Source organism: Gossypium hirsutum, chromosome D11, assembly GCF_007990345.1.
Source record: "Gossypium hirsutum isolate 1008001.06 chromosome D11, Gossypium_hirsutum_v2.1, whole genome shotgun sequence".
Lineage (NCBI taxonomy): Eukaryota > Viridiplantae > Streptophyta > Magnoliopsida > Malvales > Malvaceae > Gossypium > Gossypium hirsutum.
Genome location: NC_053447.1, coordinates 70,110,091 through 70,127,440, shown reverse-complemented (window position 1 = coordinate 70,127,440; position 17,350 = coordinate 70,110,091). Strand labels below are relative to the sequence as shown.

General features: G+C 32.9%; 1 protein-coding gene across 1 annotated transcript; it reads left to right on the top strand.

Moving 5' to 3' along the window:
• The first annotated feature begins 2,255 nt into the window (after nt 1-2,255).
• Nucleotides 2,256-13,382, top strand: LOC107925783 (uncharacterized). The gene is made up of 5 exons (XM_041105128.1): nt 2,256-2,965; nt 3,102-3,606; nt 5,001-5,696; nt 12,323-13,151; nt 13,296-13,382. The coding sequence occupies exons 2-5, from the start codon at nt 3,181-3,183 to the stop codon at nt 13,340-13,342; spliced, it is 1,998 nt and encodes a 665-aa protein (XP_040961062.1). The 5' UTR covers nt 2,256-2,965; nt 3,102-3,180; the 3' UTR covers nt 13,343-13,382.
• Nucleotides 13,383-17,350: the final 3,968 nt, after the last annotated feature.

Genomic DNA, 17,350 nt, shown 5'->3' with positions numbered 1-17,350 from the left:
ATGAATCAGAAGTTGGGATTATTTTCGCAACTGAGGAATTGCATATCAAATGGTGAGATGGTCAATATCTTAAAGATAGTGATGCGGTCAGAAAATTGAATTTCTTCAACTTGAGTCACTGACACTGCAGGGTCTACCGAATCTCGTTAGCTTTTGCTCCAAAAAGAAAGTTCAACTTCCATATCTCCACAAGAAAGTGCCTTTTCAAGCAAAGGTATTAATACTTTTTTCTTCATCCAGTGCATGCATTTTAATCCATTACACTTATTTTTACAAATTTTATAATGTTTGTATAAACTACACAATTATTATTCAATTACACAAGACATTCACTTAATGTTTTGTATAAACTAAATTACATTTTTTTTAATAATATTTTGTGTAGCATTAAAGCCAATGGAAATATCAAATTAAGAGCTTTTTTTGAATTTGCCTTAGATTAGATTTGGCAAGTAAACAAGTGCTTGTGTGCAGATATTGTTCCTAAGCTGGAGAAGTGAAACTATCCTCAATTGGCATTGAAAGAATATGGATCCCAAGCGTTTTGTTCAACTCAAAATTGACAAGTTTGATCATTGAGGGCTGCGCAACTTAAAATATGTCTTATCTGACTCCATGCCTGAATATTTGCAGCAGCTCAAATGCTTGGAAATTAGTGAATGCAAGTGCATACAGGAGATAATATCAACGGATAAGATGATCCAACAAACATTCAAAAGAGAGCTCTAATCCGCTTACCCCGATTGAACTCCCTCAAATTGAAGGGTCTTCAGAAACTCATCGGATTTTGCCATGAAGATTATACCGTTGAATTCCCAGTCTTAACGATTCTTGAGATAGAAATTGTTCGGAGTTGAAGGAATTCATCCATAATTCTGTGAAAGATATCCCTACCATGAAGTTTTGTTCAATAATAAGGTGCTCTTTTCAGTGCAGTGCATTTTTCATTTCTCTTTTTTCCTTTTGTTGTTATATTTAACTCTTTTAATCATTGTTTCATTGGCATGATAATGCATTGTAGGTTGCTTTTCCCAACTTGGAGAAAATCACAATCTCCCATTTGAGGAATGTAAAGAGGATATGGTTCGACCAACTTCATACGATTCCTTTTCTATGCTAAAGAGTTGACTGTTAAGGAATGTGATGCATTGTTGAACATCTTTTCACCTTTTTTTGGGCTTTCCAAAGATTGGAGAAATTAATAGTGATTGATTGTGCTTCACTAGAAAAGTGTTCCAACTCCAAGTACAAGATTTAGATATTGAGGAAACATATGTGATAGACAGTCAATTAAAAAAGTGAATCTCGTTCGCCTACCAAAGTTGAAGCATGTTTGGACCAAGAATCACAAAGGAAATATTTCTTTGAAAGTCTACAACAAGTAACCATTCAGGAATGTGGAGCTTGAAACCTTGTTTCCATTTTCAATTGCCAACAATCTTCAGCAACTTGAAGCACTTACATTAATAGGTGTGGGTTAGAGGAGATTGTTCAAAGAGCGTTGAAGAATCGGACGAACAGGAAATTGTTTTGCATTAATAATTGCTCTACCTTCAACTTTGGAATCTACCATCCTAACATATTCTACCCAAGAATGCATAAAACAACATGGACTGCACTAAAGCAATTAAGCATACTTAGCTGCGGGAGGATTAAGATATGGGCATGAAGAATCCCAAATCCAACATCCACTTTTCCTCATTGAAAAGGTATGAACTGCACCCTTTTTTTTTTTTGGCAAAGTTTATAAATTGTATTTAATCATTTGTACCTCTCAACTGGTACATCCATTCAAATATTCATTTGAAAATACAAAATAATTAAAATAATCACTGAATTCATAGTTTTCCTATCTAACCAACAATCTCTAACCGTTCTAAATTTTATTTTAATATCGAATTCTTTGTAACTCTTTACAAGTTAATAAATTATATTGCATTTCTTTAAAAAAAAATCTAACATGCATATTTTAATCTAGAAATTAAAACTTCAAATACATATCACTTCAAACATTTGATTTCGTAGTTCCTTTACGGGCTTATATCATATCTTATTGTTGTTATTTTGTGTTAGGTCTTTCTATTTAAATGAAATTCTAAATCAAATACTTTATAAAACTCATTGTTCTTATTTGTTGCTTCTTAGGTTATCCCTCAATTGGAGAGTGTTTCAGTTAGTCATGGTGATATTGAGATGATAAGTGATGGCCAGTATGAATCCGACTTATTTTGCAATATAAATTTCTTCGGATTTCTTGCTACTCTGATGTATCAGCTGTTTTCCCAATTTCTTTCCTTAAAAGGTTTTACAATCTTGAAAGCCTTGAGCTGGGCTCTTGCAATTTCAAAGAGCTAGCTTCTTTTGAAAGCGATGCATGTGAAGATGAAGACATGATCATCACGATCCCAAAGATCAAGAAGTTGAAATTGTTTCTGGTTAAGAACATAAGACATCTGTGGAACAGACTCCCTACTGACCATATTGTGCAAGTCTCAAATGTCTCGGAGTTTGAAGTGTCAGAATTTGATTAATTTAGGATTTGATCTTTCATTTTTGAACTCTTACAACTTTAGATGTCTGGAACTGCAATAAGATGTTAGAGCTAATAACATCTTCCAATGCCCGAAGTTTGTGTGCCTTGTTACTATGAGGATAAGAGAATGTGAAGTGATGAGAGAATAATTGCAAGCGACGGGATGAAGCATCATACGAGATTGTTTTAGAGTGCTGAAACGTTTGGAGCTTCATTGTTTACAAAACCTCACAAGCTTTGTTCAGGGAATTACACCTTATGGTGTCATCCTTAGAACAAGTTACTTTGAGCCAGTGTCCCAGAATGAAGAACTTCTGTCAAGGAAAGCTAATCACACCAAAACTGCATAAAGTGCAGTTAACAGAAATAGATGTTAGGGGACGTTGGGCTGGTGACCTTAATGCCACGGTGGAGCAATTATACAAAGAGCAGGTGCTGATTTAAAAATTCATTGAAAGATATATACATTTAATTATGATTTGTGTAATTCATTTTCACAATAGCATTGTAGGACCCTTGTTAAATATGTCGATATGAAAGTTCGACTTTTTGATATGTTGCTTCTTAGGTTGGATATCGTGGTCTAAAGCATTTGAAGTTCTCAAGTTTCCGGAGCTGATAGACATATGGAGTAAAATCCTCAAGAAATGTTGGATTTTACAACTCTTGAATTTCTGGAGATTTGTGATTCCGATAATTTGAGGTACATTTTTTACCTCTCAACAGCCTTCAGTCTAGGGCAACTCCGGCAAATGGAAATCAAGAGATGCAGTAATTTGGAACAAGTCATCCAAGAAGAGTGTCAAATTACAATGGCTGAGGAAGCAATAACAGATAGTAGCAAGATCATTGGCATATTCCCTCGCCTACAATCCATTATAGTGGAGTCTTGTCCAGATATGACAAGCTTTTACCGGGGAAGTAAATGTCTTGAATTTCCATCCTTGGTTAAAATTAAGGTAACTGGCTGTTCAAACATGACTACTTTTGTTTCTACATTTTCAAGAGATGAAGATAAAGAAGTAATAATTGGTGACGAAGTTGATAACGTTACTACATTTTTCTCCGACAAGGTTAGGCTTATTTTATTGAATGAGTCTTCATTTATACATTTAATTTTCCTTTTATGTTGCTATGGTTGTTCGCGTATCTTTCATATCATATACATACCACAACAATATGAGGTTACAAAAAAGGAAATAAATACATATTGTAGTTTTTCTTTACACATGACACTCTAATTTAAGCTGGACATTTTGGGTAATTTTTTTTCTCCTTTCCTTCTGTTTTTTTTAAGTTATTGCATGCTTTTTGTTTCAATTTTTTATTTATAATTTTTTATATGTTAAATATAAATTTGATTTTAAATAAATTATCTCTTTATTGATTTTACTTAATTTAATTAACTTTTAATGTTATCATATTAAAATTAATGAATATTAAATTGTTATGCTTAAAATATAGTTTAAAAAAAAGATGAATAAAAATAACATTTATCAAATGAAATTTATATTTTTCTAAATATAATAAGAGGTCGTTAAATTGATTGATTAAAGTAGAGCAAAGATAAATATAAAATTACAAAAAATTGAATATTAATGATTTTGACATTAAAATAAATTAATTTAACAATATATATAAATAAATAACTTTTAAGAATTTATTAATAATATTATTTAATATATAATATATTAATATTACTATTCAAACCATGATGACTTTTTTAATTATGATATATTAAATATTTTTATAAATTAAAAAATAGTAATATAACTCATTCTAAATTAATTAAATATTTTTAAAAAATTAATTACATTACTTTTCAATTTATTAATCATTTCGAAGAAATTCATTAAATATTTTAAACAAAAACTAATGTTATAAAAAAATTATAAATTTGATATGCACACCTGTGCATCTGAAGAGAATACAAACTAGTTATATATATATATATATATATAAATACATGTATCGTATGACTGAAGTTTACTTTTAATGAAGATTTTATGATAATTTAGTTATAAATTTGAATTCAATTAAGTATTGGATGGATCTTTGGTTTTAAAATAATGTAAATTTAGTGACAAAATACGGATAAATATAACATTCATGACTATTTTTTAAATTCATGAATTTATTAAGGCGTATTTAGTATTAAATTTGAATTCCTACTATATTAATCAACTTGAAATAAGTTATTATACTTTTTATGCATAATGTATTCCATTCTTACTATTTATCTAGCAAATAAAATTCAAATCCAAAATTTCAAACTCATATTACTTACATAGCATAACAATTCACTCGATTAGGTTTGAACTTTCGACTTAGTTGAACTATTAAAATATTAAATATTATAAGGAAATTGAACACTTGAGAATTAAAAATATTAGTTTAAAATTTTCTCTTGTTGTGATATTTACCTCTTCTAATAATTGTTTTCATTGGCATGAATAATGCATTGTAGGTTGTTTTTCCCAAGTTGGAGAACCTCACAATCTCCCATTTGAGGAATGTGAAGAGGATGTGGTATGAGCAGCGTTGTTCAAAATCATTTTCTAATTTGAAAGAGTTGGAAGTGGAGCATTGTGATTCATTGTTGAACATTTTCCCACATTTTTTCCTTGGAGTTTTCCAAAGGTTGGAGAAATTAAGAGTAACTGATTGTGCTTCACTAGAAGAAGTGTTCCAACTCCAAATCCAAATGTTAGATATTGAAGAAGCATGCATCGTGACCAGTAAATTAAGACAAGTGGAACTCTTTCGCTTGCCAAAGTTGAAGCATGTATGGAACAAGGATCCCAATGAAAATATTTCTTTTGAAAATCTTCGAGAAGTACATGTCGAAGAATGTTGGAGTTTGAAAACTCTGTTTCCATTTTCAATGGCCAAAGATCTTCAGCAACTTGAGACCCTTATTATCGATAGCTGTGGGGTGGAGGAGATTATTTCAAAGAGAGTTGAAGGATCAAACAAACATGAAATTTTGTTTGAATTTAATCAGTTATCCTCCCTTGCACTTTGGACTTTACCAAATCTCGTATGTTTCTATCCAGGAATGCACCACATATCGTGTCCTATGTTAAAAAGGTTGAAGACACATTGGCCAAAAAAGATTAAGAAGTTAAGCCATGTAGTGTCACAACTGCTACTCGTTGGAAAGGTACGTCTCTCATCCTCTCTTTACAAAGAATTTCATTTAAAGATGGTTCATAAGACTTACTTGAATCATTTATGTTGCGCGGAAGCGTGTGAAAGAGTAAAATTATTGTACTAAAAAATCACACTAAGTTCAATTCCCAGGAAAGAGAGGTGGATCACGAGGATCGCTTACATACCAGATCTTTCCTAGCCAGAATATCCTCTATCGTAATTTAATAGCACAATAAATTACTACAATGACACTTGCAAAATATGCAGAACAAAAAAATAAAGAACATTAGAATTTTAACGAGGTTCAGCAAATTTTGCCTACGTCCTCGGGCACTACCAAATATATTTCACTCCAAAAATACAAGTGAAAGTTTACAAATAGGGAGAGAGAACAATTGCCTTAAGTAGAGAATGGCAAGTGTGGGATGAAGAAAGTAAGAAATGGTTAGGCCTATTTATAGTTGAGGTTCAAGGATCAACTTGCAATGTCCCTATACAATTAGGGACCAAACTTGCAATTATCCCATGCCAACTTTTAACCCAACTTGCCAACCAATTTTACTTTCTACTTTCGGTGCCCACCCTTTTTGACTTTTCAAACAATGGGTGGGTTCCAATAATCTCCACCTTGAAGATTTGATTAGGATAATCTTATCTTCACACAATTCTTTCTGCCTTTGACAACAATACTTGATAGTGCCTTCTTCAACTGTTAAACTTGCAGGATATTAATCAAGTTCAAACAATGTTCGAACTTGGTTGATGTTACCACCTTGGTCATCATATCTGCGGGATTATCTGCAGTCTTGATCTTCTGAAGACAAATTTTCCCCTCTTCAATAATTTCCCGCACAAAATGGAATCGTACGTCGATATGTTTTGTACGTGCATGATAGACTTGATTCTTTGCTAAATGAATAGCACTTTGACTATCACAATACACGTTAATATGCTCCTGAACCAACCCCAAGGTTTTAGCCATACCTTGTAACCAAATAGCCTCCTTTACAGCCTCTGTTACAGCCATGTACTCGGCTTCTGTGGTTGACAATGCAACTGTAGACTGTAGTGTAGACTTCCAACTTATTGGTCCTCCAGCAAGTGTAAACACATAACCGGTGGTTGATCTTCGCTTGTCCAAATCACCGGCATAGTCAGAATCAACGTACCCAATAACACCTTTACCAAGTGTATTATCCTGCTTGAACAGTAATCCAACATCCACGGTCTTCTGAATATACCGTAGAATCCATTTCACAGCTTGCCAATGTCCTTTTCCAGGATTATGCATATACCTGCTCACTATACTAACTTCCTGTGAAATGTCGGGTCTTGTACACACCATTGCATACATCAAGCTACCCACTGCATTAGAATACGGAACTTGCAACATGTATTCCCGTTCCGTATTCATCGAAGGAGATAGTTGTGCAGAAAGCTTGAAATGAGAAGCCAACGGGGTACTTACAGGTTTGGTCTGCTCGTTCATGCCAAACTGCTGTAGTACTTTCTTCAAATACTGCTTCTGAGACAAGCTAACTCTGCCATGAGCTCTATCTCTACATATTTCCATGCCGAGAATCTTTTTAGCTTCTCCTAGATCTTTCATCTCAAACTTGAGATTGAGTTGAGTCTTCAATCTTTCAATCTCAACTTTGCTCTTAGATGCTATTAGCATATCATCAACATATAAGAGCAAGTATATGAAAGTTCCTTCTTGTAGCTTCTGAAAATACACGCAATGATCAAATTTACTTCTTGTGTACCTTTGCCCTTTCATGAACTGATCAAATCGCTTGTACCACTGCCTCGGAGATTGCTTCAATCCATAATGTGACTTTGTCAGTTTGCAAACCCAATTTTCTTTTCTAGCAACCTTGAATCCATCTGGCTGAGTCATATAGATTTCCTCTTCCAAATCACCGTGTAAAAACGCGGTCTTCACATCAAGCTGAACTAGTTCAAGATCATATTGCGCAACCAAGGCTAGCAAAATCCGAATAGACGAATGCTTCACAACTGGAGAAAACACTTCATTGTAGTCTATTCCTTCTTTCTGAGCGTAACCCTTTGCTACCAATCTAGCCTTGTATCGAATTTCATTTTTACCAGGAAATCCTTCCTTCTTTGCATATACCCATTTGCATCCAATTGCCTTCTTTCCCTTGGGCAGTCTCACCAACTCTCAAGTCCTATTTTTATGAAGAGACTGCATTTCTTCATTCATAGCTTGCTTCCACTTTACACCATCAGAGTTACTTATTGCTTCTGTGTAAGTGGAAGGAACATCATCATCTGCAATTGGAAGTGCATAGGCCACCATATCGTCAAAGCGAGCAGGCTTACGAATCTCTCTTCTTAGCCTCCTATATGCAATTGAATCTTGTTGCTGTAGAAGTTCTTGGGTCGAAACTTCTTCATCATTTGTTCTTTCAATATTAGCTGGATCATCATTAACCTTTTCAAACTCCACCTGCTGCAAAGTACTACTGGTTTTGTCATCCTTTTGTGAATCCTCGTTCTTCATCATGGTTGATTCATCAAAAGTTACATCTCTACTGAAAACAATCTTCCTTATATCAGGACACCAGAGACGGTATCCTTTTACACCACCAGTTATACCCATGAATAATGCTTTCTTTGCTCTTGGGTCTAACTTAGATTCTTTTACATGATAATATGCAGTGGAACCAAAAACATGTAAAGAATCATAATCAGTAGCAGGTTTACCAGTCCACATCTCCATAGGAGTTTTTCCATTTATTGCAGCTGATGGCAATCGGTTAATTAGATGGCACGCATATGTAACTGCCTCAGCCCAAAATTCCTTGCCCAATCCAGCATTGGACAACATACATCGAACTTTCTCCAGTATAGTCCGATTCATGCGTTCTGCCACCCCATTCTGCTGTGGTGTATCTCGAACAGTGAAGTGTCGCACAATGCCCTCATCTTGACATACTTGTAGAAATGGATCATTTTTGTACTCAGTACCATTATCTGATCGAAGTCGTTTGACCTTTCGACCTGTCTGAGTCTCCACCATCTTCTTCCACTTTAGAAATGCATCCAAAACTTCATTTTTTCTTTTCATTAGATACACCCATACTTTTCTTGAATAATCATCAAGAAAAGTGACAAAATAGTGCATACCTCCCAAAGAAGCCACTTTGGTAGGTCCCCACACGTCACTGTGAACATAGTCCAGAATTCCTTTCGTATTGTGAATTGCTGAACCAAATTTTACCCTCGTCTGCTTGCCCAGAACACAATGTTCACAGAATTCCAATTTGCAAGAATTTGCACCTTTCAACAAGCCTTGCTTCGCCAAAGTCTGCAAAGCTTTTTCACCAGCATGTCCCAATCGCCTATGCCATAACCTGGTAGCCTCTGAATCTGCATCTTTCGCAGAAGCTGTTGATGTTGATCCAATAACTGTACTTCCATTTAAATAGTACAAGTTATTTCTTCTAGTGCCTTTCATCACCGTCAATACCCCAGCTACTACCTTTAGTAATCCATCTCTCAAAGTGATTGTGAGCCCTTTAGATTCTAGGGCCCCTAATGAGATGAGATTTTTCTTCAAGCTGGGTACATAGCGAACATCTGTCAGAACTTGGATTGAGCCGTCATGGTTCTTCAATTTGATTGTACCTACACCCATTGTCTTACAGGCACTATCATTGCCCATAAAAACAACTCCACCTTCTAGTTCTTCAAGACTAGAAAACCAGTCCTTATTAGGACACATATGGTAAGTACATCCCGAATCCAATATCCACTCATCCGTTTGACATGCCATTGCCATGCCAACCAAGCTAAAGTCTGACTCCTCATCATGCTCCGCTACACATGCATTAGAAATAGACTTGCCCTTTTGTAACTTAGGACAATTCTTTTTCCAATGCCCTTTCTCACGACAAAAGGCACATTCATCTTTGGCGGGTCTCCCTTTGGACTTACCCCTTCTACCAGGTTTGCTGCTGTGTGAACGACCTCTTACTGTTAAGACTTTTGCAGTTGTATCTCTGTGATCTCTTTTATCTTTCTTTCGAGTCTCAGATCTATACAACGCACTACAGACTGCATCAAATGTGATTGAATCTTTCCCATGAAGCAATGTGGTGGTAAGATGATCATATTCATCAGGAAGGGAATTCAACAACAATAATGCCTTGTCTTCATCTTCAAATTTCTCATCCAAATTTAGCAAGTCTGCTAAAATTTTATTGAATGAGTTCACATGGTCATTCATCGACATACCGGGTGCATACGTGAACCGAAAAAGTTTCTTTTTCATATAAAGCCTATTTTCAAGACTTTTCGTTAGAAACTTTTCTTCCAATGTATCCCACAGCTTCTTCGCTGATGTCTCCCTCATGACGGAGTACTTCTGCTCTTTGGCCAAACATAGGCGGATTGTACCACACGCCTGTCTATTGATCTTGGCCCACTCCTTGTCATCCATCTTGTCAGGTTTTTCTTCAAGGGCTATATCCAGCTCTTGCTGACATAAGACATCCAGGATCTCACACTGCCACATACCAAAATTATTGGTACCGTCAAATTTCTCTACTTCAAATTTTGCATTTGTCACAGTAGTCCTTGCTGATGACGATGCTGCTGCCATTTTTCTCCTCAATCCCAACTACTGTATACGTGAACAGTACCGTATATGTGAATAGTGCTGTATACGTGAATAGTACTATATACGTGAATAGTGCCGTATACGTGAATAGTACCATAAACGGTCGTATTCCCCAAGTACGAACCTGGCTCTGATACCAATTGTTGCGCGGAAGCGTGTGAAAGAGTAAAATTATTGTACTAAAAAATCACACTAAGTTCAATTCCCAGGAAAGAGAGGTGGATCACGAGGATCGCTTACATTCCAGATCTTTCCTAGCCAGAATATCCCTCTATCGTAATTTAATAGCACAATAAATTACTACAATGACACTTGCAAAATATGCAGAACAAAAAAATAAAGAACATTAGAATTTTAACGAGGTTCAGCAAATTTTGCCTACGTCCTCGGGCACTACCAAATATATTTCACTCCAAAAATACAAGTGAAAGTTTACAAATAGGGAGAGAGAACAATTGCCTTAAGTAGAGAATGGCAAGTGTGGGATGAAGAAAGTAAGAAATGGTTAGGCCTATTTATAGTTGAGGTTCAAGGATCAACTTGCAATGTCCCTATACAATTAGGGACCAAAATTGCAATTATCCCATGCCAACTTTTAACCCAACTTGCCAACCAATTTTACTTTCTACTTTCGGTGCCCACCCTTTTTGACTTTTCAAACAATGGGTGGGTTCCAATAATTTATTTCCTCTCAACCATATGCATTTAGTTTTCATTTATTAAAAAAATTCATCATTAACTTCAGATTTTATCCTATCTTCGTAAGTTATTACTTTATAATTTAATCCACATGCATTTTATTTGGACACCCAACTATATACAAAGCTAGAAACACAAATATTGGTCTTCAAAACTAAAAGGGTTATTTTACAATTGATCCTTGTATATTTTTGCTTGTTACTATAAAGTCCTAATCCTATAAGACTATGAATACGGCAATGGAATCTATTTTTCTGGTACAAAAGGAATTGTTAAAACCAGAGGATCAAGCTACCAATTTCTTTCTCTTTTGATTTCCAAAGATTCAAACCCAACACTTAAAAAATTGGAACTTGGAAGTAATTCATACACTTATGGTAATATAAAGAAGGGTACTACCCAATTATTAGTAAATTTCATTTTTTGATCATCTAACTATGAAAACTTGCAAAATAATTTTTTAACTATTCGATTTTTTCTTTTTTGATCGCTTAACTATATTAAATTTTTAAATGTTTTATTTTTATATTAACCCGATAGTGACATTAGCAACATATAAGATTATTTTGTGAACTCTATACTTAAAAATGTTAAAATTTAATTTTTTATTTTAAAAGTTCTAATCCAAAGATCAAGGGTAGTAGGTGAAAACAAGATCAACTAGAATGCATCATAATGAATGTCGAAATCTAGCATAGCTTTATTTCAGGGGTGAAGAGTTGGGATTGAACTAATAAGGGTTTGGTGTAGTAATAAAGTATATTGTACTTTCAAAGGAAGAACACATATTCAAATTTTAGAGATAACATTGTTAGGAGGGGCAGTCATAAACTCCATATATGGACTATAAAGCGAACATGAAAAATATCAAAAATAAAGTTGAGACTGAAATAAAAATAAAAAAATATTATAAATATTTTGGGAATAAAAAATTTTTTTTACCAAGAATATGATAATTAATCAGAATAAATATAGAGAAAACTTGTGCATTTGAATACGGTGGGACTTAAATTCAAAGTTCCTAACACGTCAGCCTTTGTCACTGAACTAATGTCCCTGTTTAAATGTTAGCACATTTTTTTAATCAAAATAATCTTATCTTATGGCATTTTATTTTCCTTTTAATAATAGTAAACAACAAAATCAAGCATTGAAAAGTGCAGAATTAATCAATGCCTGTTTTTTAATTCATTGGTTCTTTTATTGCCTCATGTTTGTGTTAGACCTTCCTATTTCTCTGCAATTCAAAAACCAGTCAAATATATCATCATTTGTTGTTGACTTCTCAGATAATCCCTCAACTGGAACAGATTTCACTTACTACTGAAGACATCGCAACGATCACCGGTGGCCAATTTGCGATTGACTTGTTTTCCCATATTAAAGTTCTTGAAATCACTGAATACCTCAATGATTCAACAGTTTTTTCATTCCGTTTCCTACAAAGATTTTCCAATTTGGAAAAGATTGAGATGGTCAATTGCAATTTTAATGAGTTGTCTCCTTACGAAGGTGATGTTGGTGAGGAGAGAGACGTGACAATGTTGCTCCCTCGAATTAAGCAGTTAACATTGAAAGGTGTTGATAAGATGACACATCTATGGAAGCAGGGCTCTCCCCTCCATCACATTTGTACTAATCTTGAAACTCTTGAAGTTCACAAGTGTGGCAGCTTAATCAATATAGAACGTGCTTCCTCATCTTTGCGAAATCTTACAACTTTGGAGGTTGGTTACTGCAAAGAGATGGTAGAGCTGATTACATCCTCGAAAGCCCAATGTTTGGAGCAGCTTGTTACACTGAAGATACGAGGATGTGAAATGATGAGAGAAGTAATTGCAAGTGATGGAGATGAAGCAACATATCAAGAGATTATTTTCGAGGAGTTGAAATGTTTGGAGCTTAAGGGTTTACAAAACCTCAAAAGCTTTTGTTCAGGGAACTACACTTTGAAGTTCCCATCATTGGATGACATAACAGTGATTGACTGTCCCGCGATAGAGAATTTTTGCAATGGAGCTTTAAGCACGCCAAAGCTACAAGAGGTACAAACAGAACAGGATGTTAGAAAATGTACTCGGGACCTTAATTCTACCATTGAGCAGTTAAACAAAGAAGGTACAGAGTACTGAAATTCGTAGAAATATATACATGTTAATTGTCACCTTGTAAGCTTATTGTAAATCCATCTGACATTGAATTTATATGCTCAAGTATAAATGCAAGTCTCATCTTGTTATATGTGACTCCTTGTTATTACAGAATATGAGGTGTCTGAAGAGACGGACAAAATAATTGAAGTGAGATGATGATTTCGAAATGAAAAGACAAAAGGAGAGGTATTTTGAAGAGGTTCTTAAATGGCAATTTCTTGTGAGCAAGTACTGAATCTTGACTTTGGAGATTTTATGGTTTTATATTCTTGGGATTGTATTTCAAGCATTCTTTGTGTTTTCAGACAATTTGATCTTGTTAACATGTAAAATATATTAGCCTGCTTTATTATCCATAGTGGTGATTCGTGCACCATTTGGTTTACAAAGCTGAATATTAGGCATTGATTTGGATTGCAGGTAGAATTGTTGATCTTTTTGGCAGTCAATATTTTTTGGAACCCAATTTTCATTTTTCTTCGCTGCTTGAATTGTATTCTCTAGTTTGTAGTCGCAAGATATACCACTAAATTACAAATAAATAAAGAGATAAAAAAAGTTGAATCTCTTAACCATTATATTCTCTGCGTACCTGATGTTAAAGGTTTATGACTACCCCTCCCAATAATATCATTTTTATGGTTCGAATTTACGTCTCTCATTGAGAATGCAATGTGTTTTACCACTATATGTAAGACTTGGTGTAAATACAAACATTATACCAACACTATTGGTCAAGTTATCTGAAAACTTTTCTCCGACACCCTAGTCGTTGATATTAATAAGGAGAATTTTATGACCTTTTTCTGATACTGATAAATGTTGATAAAATTATTTTTTTTATGGTGCATGTTAGTTTTCTTCTCTATCCATCTTTAGAGTAGAAACAGGAGAAATAATATATCAAAATTTATAAGGTTCAGAATAGCTTAAATAGTATTCTTCAACAAATCAAAATAAGTTTTTTTACTAATAATTAGGATGAATACAGTGGTAAATTATATTATATTTTTAAGAAGAAAATTTAGATTCAAACTTTGAAAATTTCATTATCCAATAAAGTTGTGGACTTTTGTTTCATTATAACACTTTTTTGCTATCTTTCTTTCCCGTTTCTCTTTTTCTACCCATCTTTTATCATACAAAATTTTGGCCAATACTCCCAATCACGCCATGATTATGGAATAAAAATAATTACACCGAAGAAAAGAAAAGAAAAGAGTAAACTACACCCAAAATCATTAAATTATTAGTAAGTTTATGTTTTGGTCATTCAACTTCAAAAGGTTATAAAATGATCATTAAACTATTCAAAAGTTTTTATTTAATTCATTGGGTTGTTGAAGTTTTTTTTTTAAAGTTTTACTAGCAAGGTCCAAGTGACAATTCAACAATTGATACAGTGGATCAATACACATCGACGAGTAGGATAACATACCTTAGATCTAAGTCAATTTGATGATCAGTGTTGGAGATCAAATAAGAAATTGTTGTTTGGATTTTGGTTTATAGATTTGTGACGTTCAAAGTTGTTTCATGAAAAATACTAAACTGTAGAAGAGAAAGAGAAGGAGAGCTTTTGATCAGTGTAAGCGGTGCGAACCAAGAAGACCACATGGCAGTGCTTTTAACAGTCTAATGACTTAAATGAAAACTTTCGAATAGTTCAGTAACTATTTTATAACTTTTTTTTTAAATTAAATGATCAAAACGTAAATTTACTAATAGTTTAGTGACCTCAAGTGTAATTTACCCTACAAATTTTGTGGTATTTTTCAAATAAAAACACCCCTACTTATGGCATAGGTATATTTTATGGAAATTATCTCAAAAAAAATATTTGGTACATTGTTAATGAAGTTTTTAAACTCTACAAATAGAGTCGATGTAATGACAAATGTCTTATGAGATATAATAAAATATTTTAAAATATAAATATAAAAAATGAGACACATGACAATTTTTTAAGTCTGTTTATAAAATTAAAAAGAAATTGTATATTACAAGTGTATCAAATATTAAGACTTATAAAAGGAAAATGCTATGAAAAATATTTTGTGGAACCATTATTTGCTATAGTGTGCTTCTCTCCGACCTTTTGTTTTTTTAAGGAGAAAAACTCATTTTATAAAAACAAAAAAGAAAATAAGAAAAGCAAACGAAGGAGACAACTAAAGACTCATTAAATTGTTAATAAAAATGATGATGTGATGGTTTTTAAATTGATTTAATAATACAAGTAGTCTTTAACATTTACATATTTTATTAATTTGATTCTAATTTAATAAATTTAACTTTTTGCATTTACAAATTTTATAAATTTGATCCTCAAACAAATCTAACATATTCCAAAATTATAAACATATATATTTTTATATTAGCCAACTAGCCAAGATAACATTTTTATTTTCTTAGAGGAAAATATTCATGAGGGCAAAAGGCACCATGATAAATTCCCAAGAAACCGTCTTTCATGTAGAACTCTCTTATTTTTCAGTTTAGACAAGATTAAGGGTGGGTTTGGATGAAGGGTGCCCTGTGTGTGTTTAATTTATTCTCAAGTTATCGTATCTAATTACGCTGCCGCCTTTGTTTTTACACTAACCGCATGTATGTAGACGTACTGTTCATCCAAATCTACCCTAAATCTTTGAAAGTTTATTTTTCTTATTTTTAATTTTAAAACTTATCTATTATTTTTTACTTTAAGATTTTGCTTAAAAAACATTTTTTAAAATTAATTAATATTACTTTTTTATTATCATATTATTAATATTACAATAATTTATTTATAATGCTAAATTAATATTATAATAAACAATAAAAACAATATTTTAGGTTCCAAAGTTTCCCAAGCTCATGCAGCAACTCAATTGTTAAAAGTTTTAAAAACCATTTAAAAATAATAATAAATACTTTTATGTTGATTTTTTTTGTTCAAATCTGTAAAAAAAAATATTAAGGCATGGTGAAAATTTTAGCCCTCAATGTTTACATCTTTTTATTATTTTTTATTTTTAGTTAAAATTGACTATTAATATTTCAAAAAGAGTCTAATGGTTTTTCTTAAAAGAAATTCATAAAAAAAAGGACATAAAGACAATTTTAGCTATCAACATTTACATTTTTTTTATCATTTTAAGCCTTACTCTTTCTTTTTTTAGTTAAATTTGGCCATTAATATTTCAAAAATAATCAAATTGCTTTTTTTTAAATGGAAATGCTAGTTAAAACATTAATTTTTAACAATATAGGTGTGACAACCCGCATGATAATCCACGTACACTTCATGCTAATATGACATTTTTTATCTTACATGTCACATCAATAAATAATTTAAAATTTATAAAAAAATATTCAAAGAATAAAAATTCAAAACTTTAAATATATATATAGTTCGTGAAAATTCAAAAAAAAAATAACATGAACTATATGTGAATTGTCATGAGAGTTGCGAAGTTAAAATTTTTAACTCTTTAGTCAATATTTTCGTTAAAAAAAGCAAATTGGCTATTTTTAAAAGGTTAATGGTTAAATTCGATTCTTTTTAAAAGTTGAGAACAATTTTAGCTAAAAAAAATAAAGTATAGTATCCAAATTGACAGAAAATATAAATGTAAGGGCTCAATTTCATCCGACCCAAACAGAAACCAAAAATAAATAAACAAAGTAAAAACCAAAAATAAAAGTCTAAGTCCATTTACAAAATAGATTGGCCCAAACAAAAAAGAGCCCAATAGCCCAATCTATCTGCTAAACCTAATACCCAAAGCCCAATAGCCCATAACCTAAACTTTTTTTCAGAAAACCTAAAACCCTAAGTACCCCTTTTGCGCTGCACCCCACCACGTCGGTGTGCTCACCGCCCGAGGCCTAAAGTGCCTCCTGCCACTATTGCACCAAAATGGCAAGGCACGACTCCCATAGTCGTCGTTGACCACCATGGGTACTTGCAAAGAGAAAACGAAAGAGGACAGAAAGCAAAACAGTGGAAATGGAAGAACAGTAGAAACAAAAAAGAATACAAAAATAAATATTTGGCTATAAAAGCCATGAAAACCGCATGTATTTTTATAAAGAAGATCAAAATAAAAATCGAATACAAACATTAAGCAAAAAGAAATGTGATTTACTTTGTTTCTTTATAGTCGAAAACAATAAATA

What these genes read in the sequence shown, in the direction of transcription:
- LOC107925783 (XM_041105128.1), top strand. Translation starts at nt 3,181, where the DNA reads ATGTTGGATTTTACAACTCTTGAATTTCTGGAGATTTGTGATTCCGAT. An exon ending in AACTGCTACTCGTTGGAAAG is followed by an intron (nt 5,697 to 12,322) that starts GTACGTCTCTCA and finishes TTGACTTCTCAG; the next exon opens with ATAATCCCTCAACTGGAACA. An exon ending in TGAGCAGTTAAACAAAGAAG is followed by an intron (nt 13,152 to 13,295) that starts GTACAGAGTACT and finishes TTGTTATTACAG; the next exon opens with AATATGAGGTGTCTGAAGAG.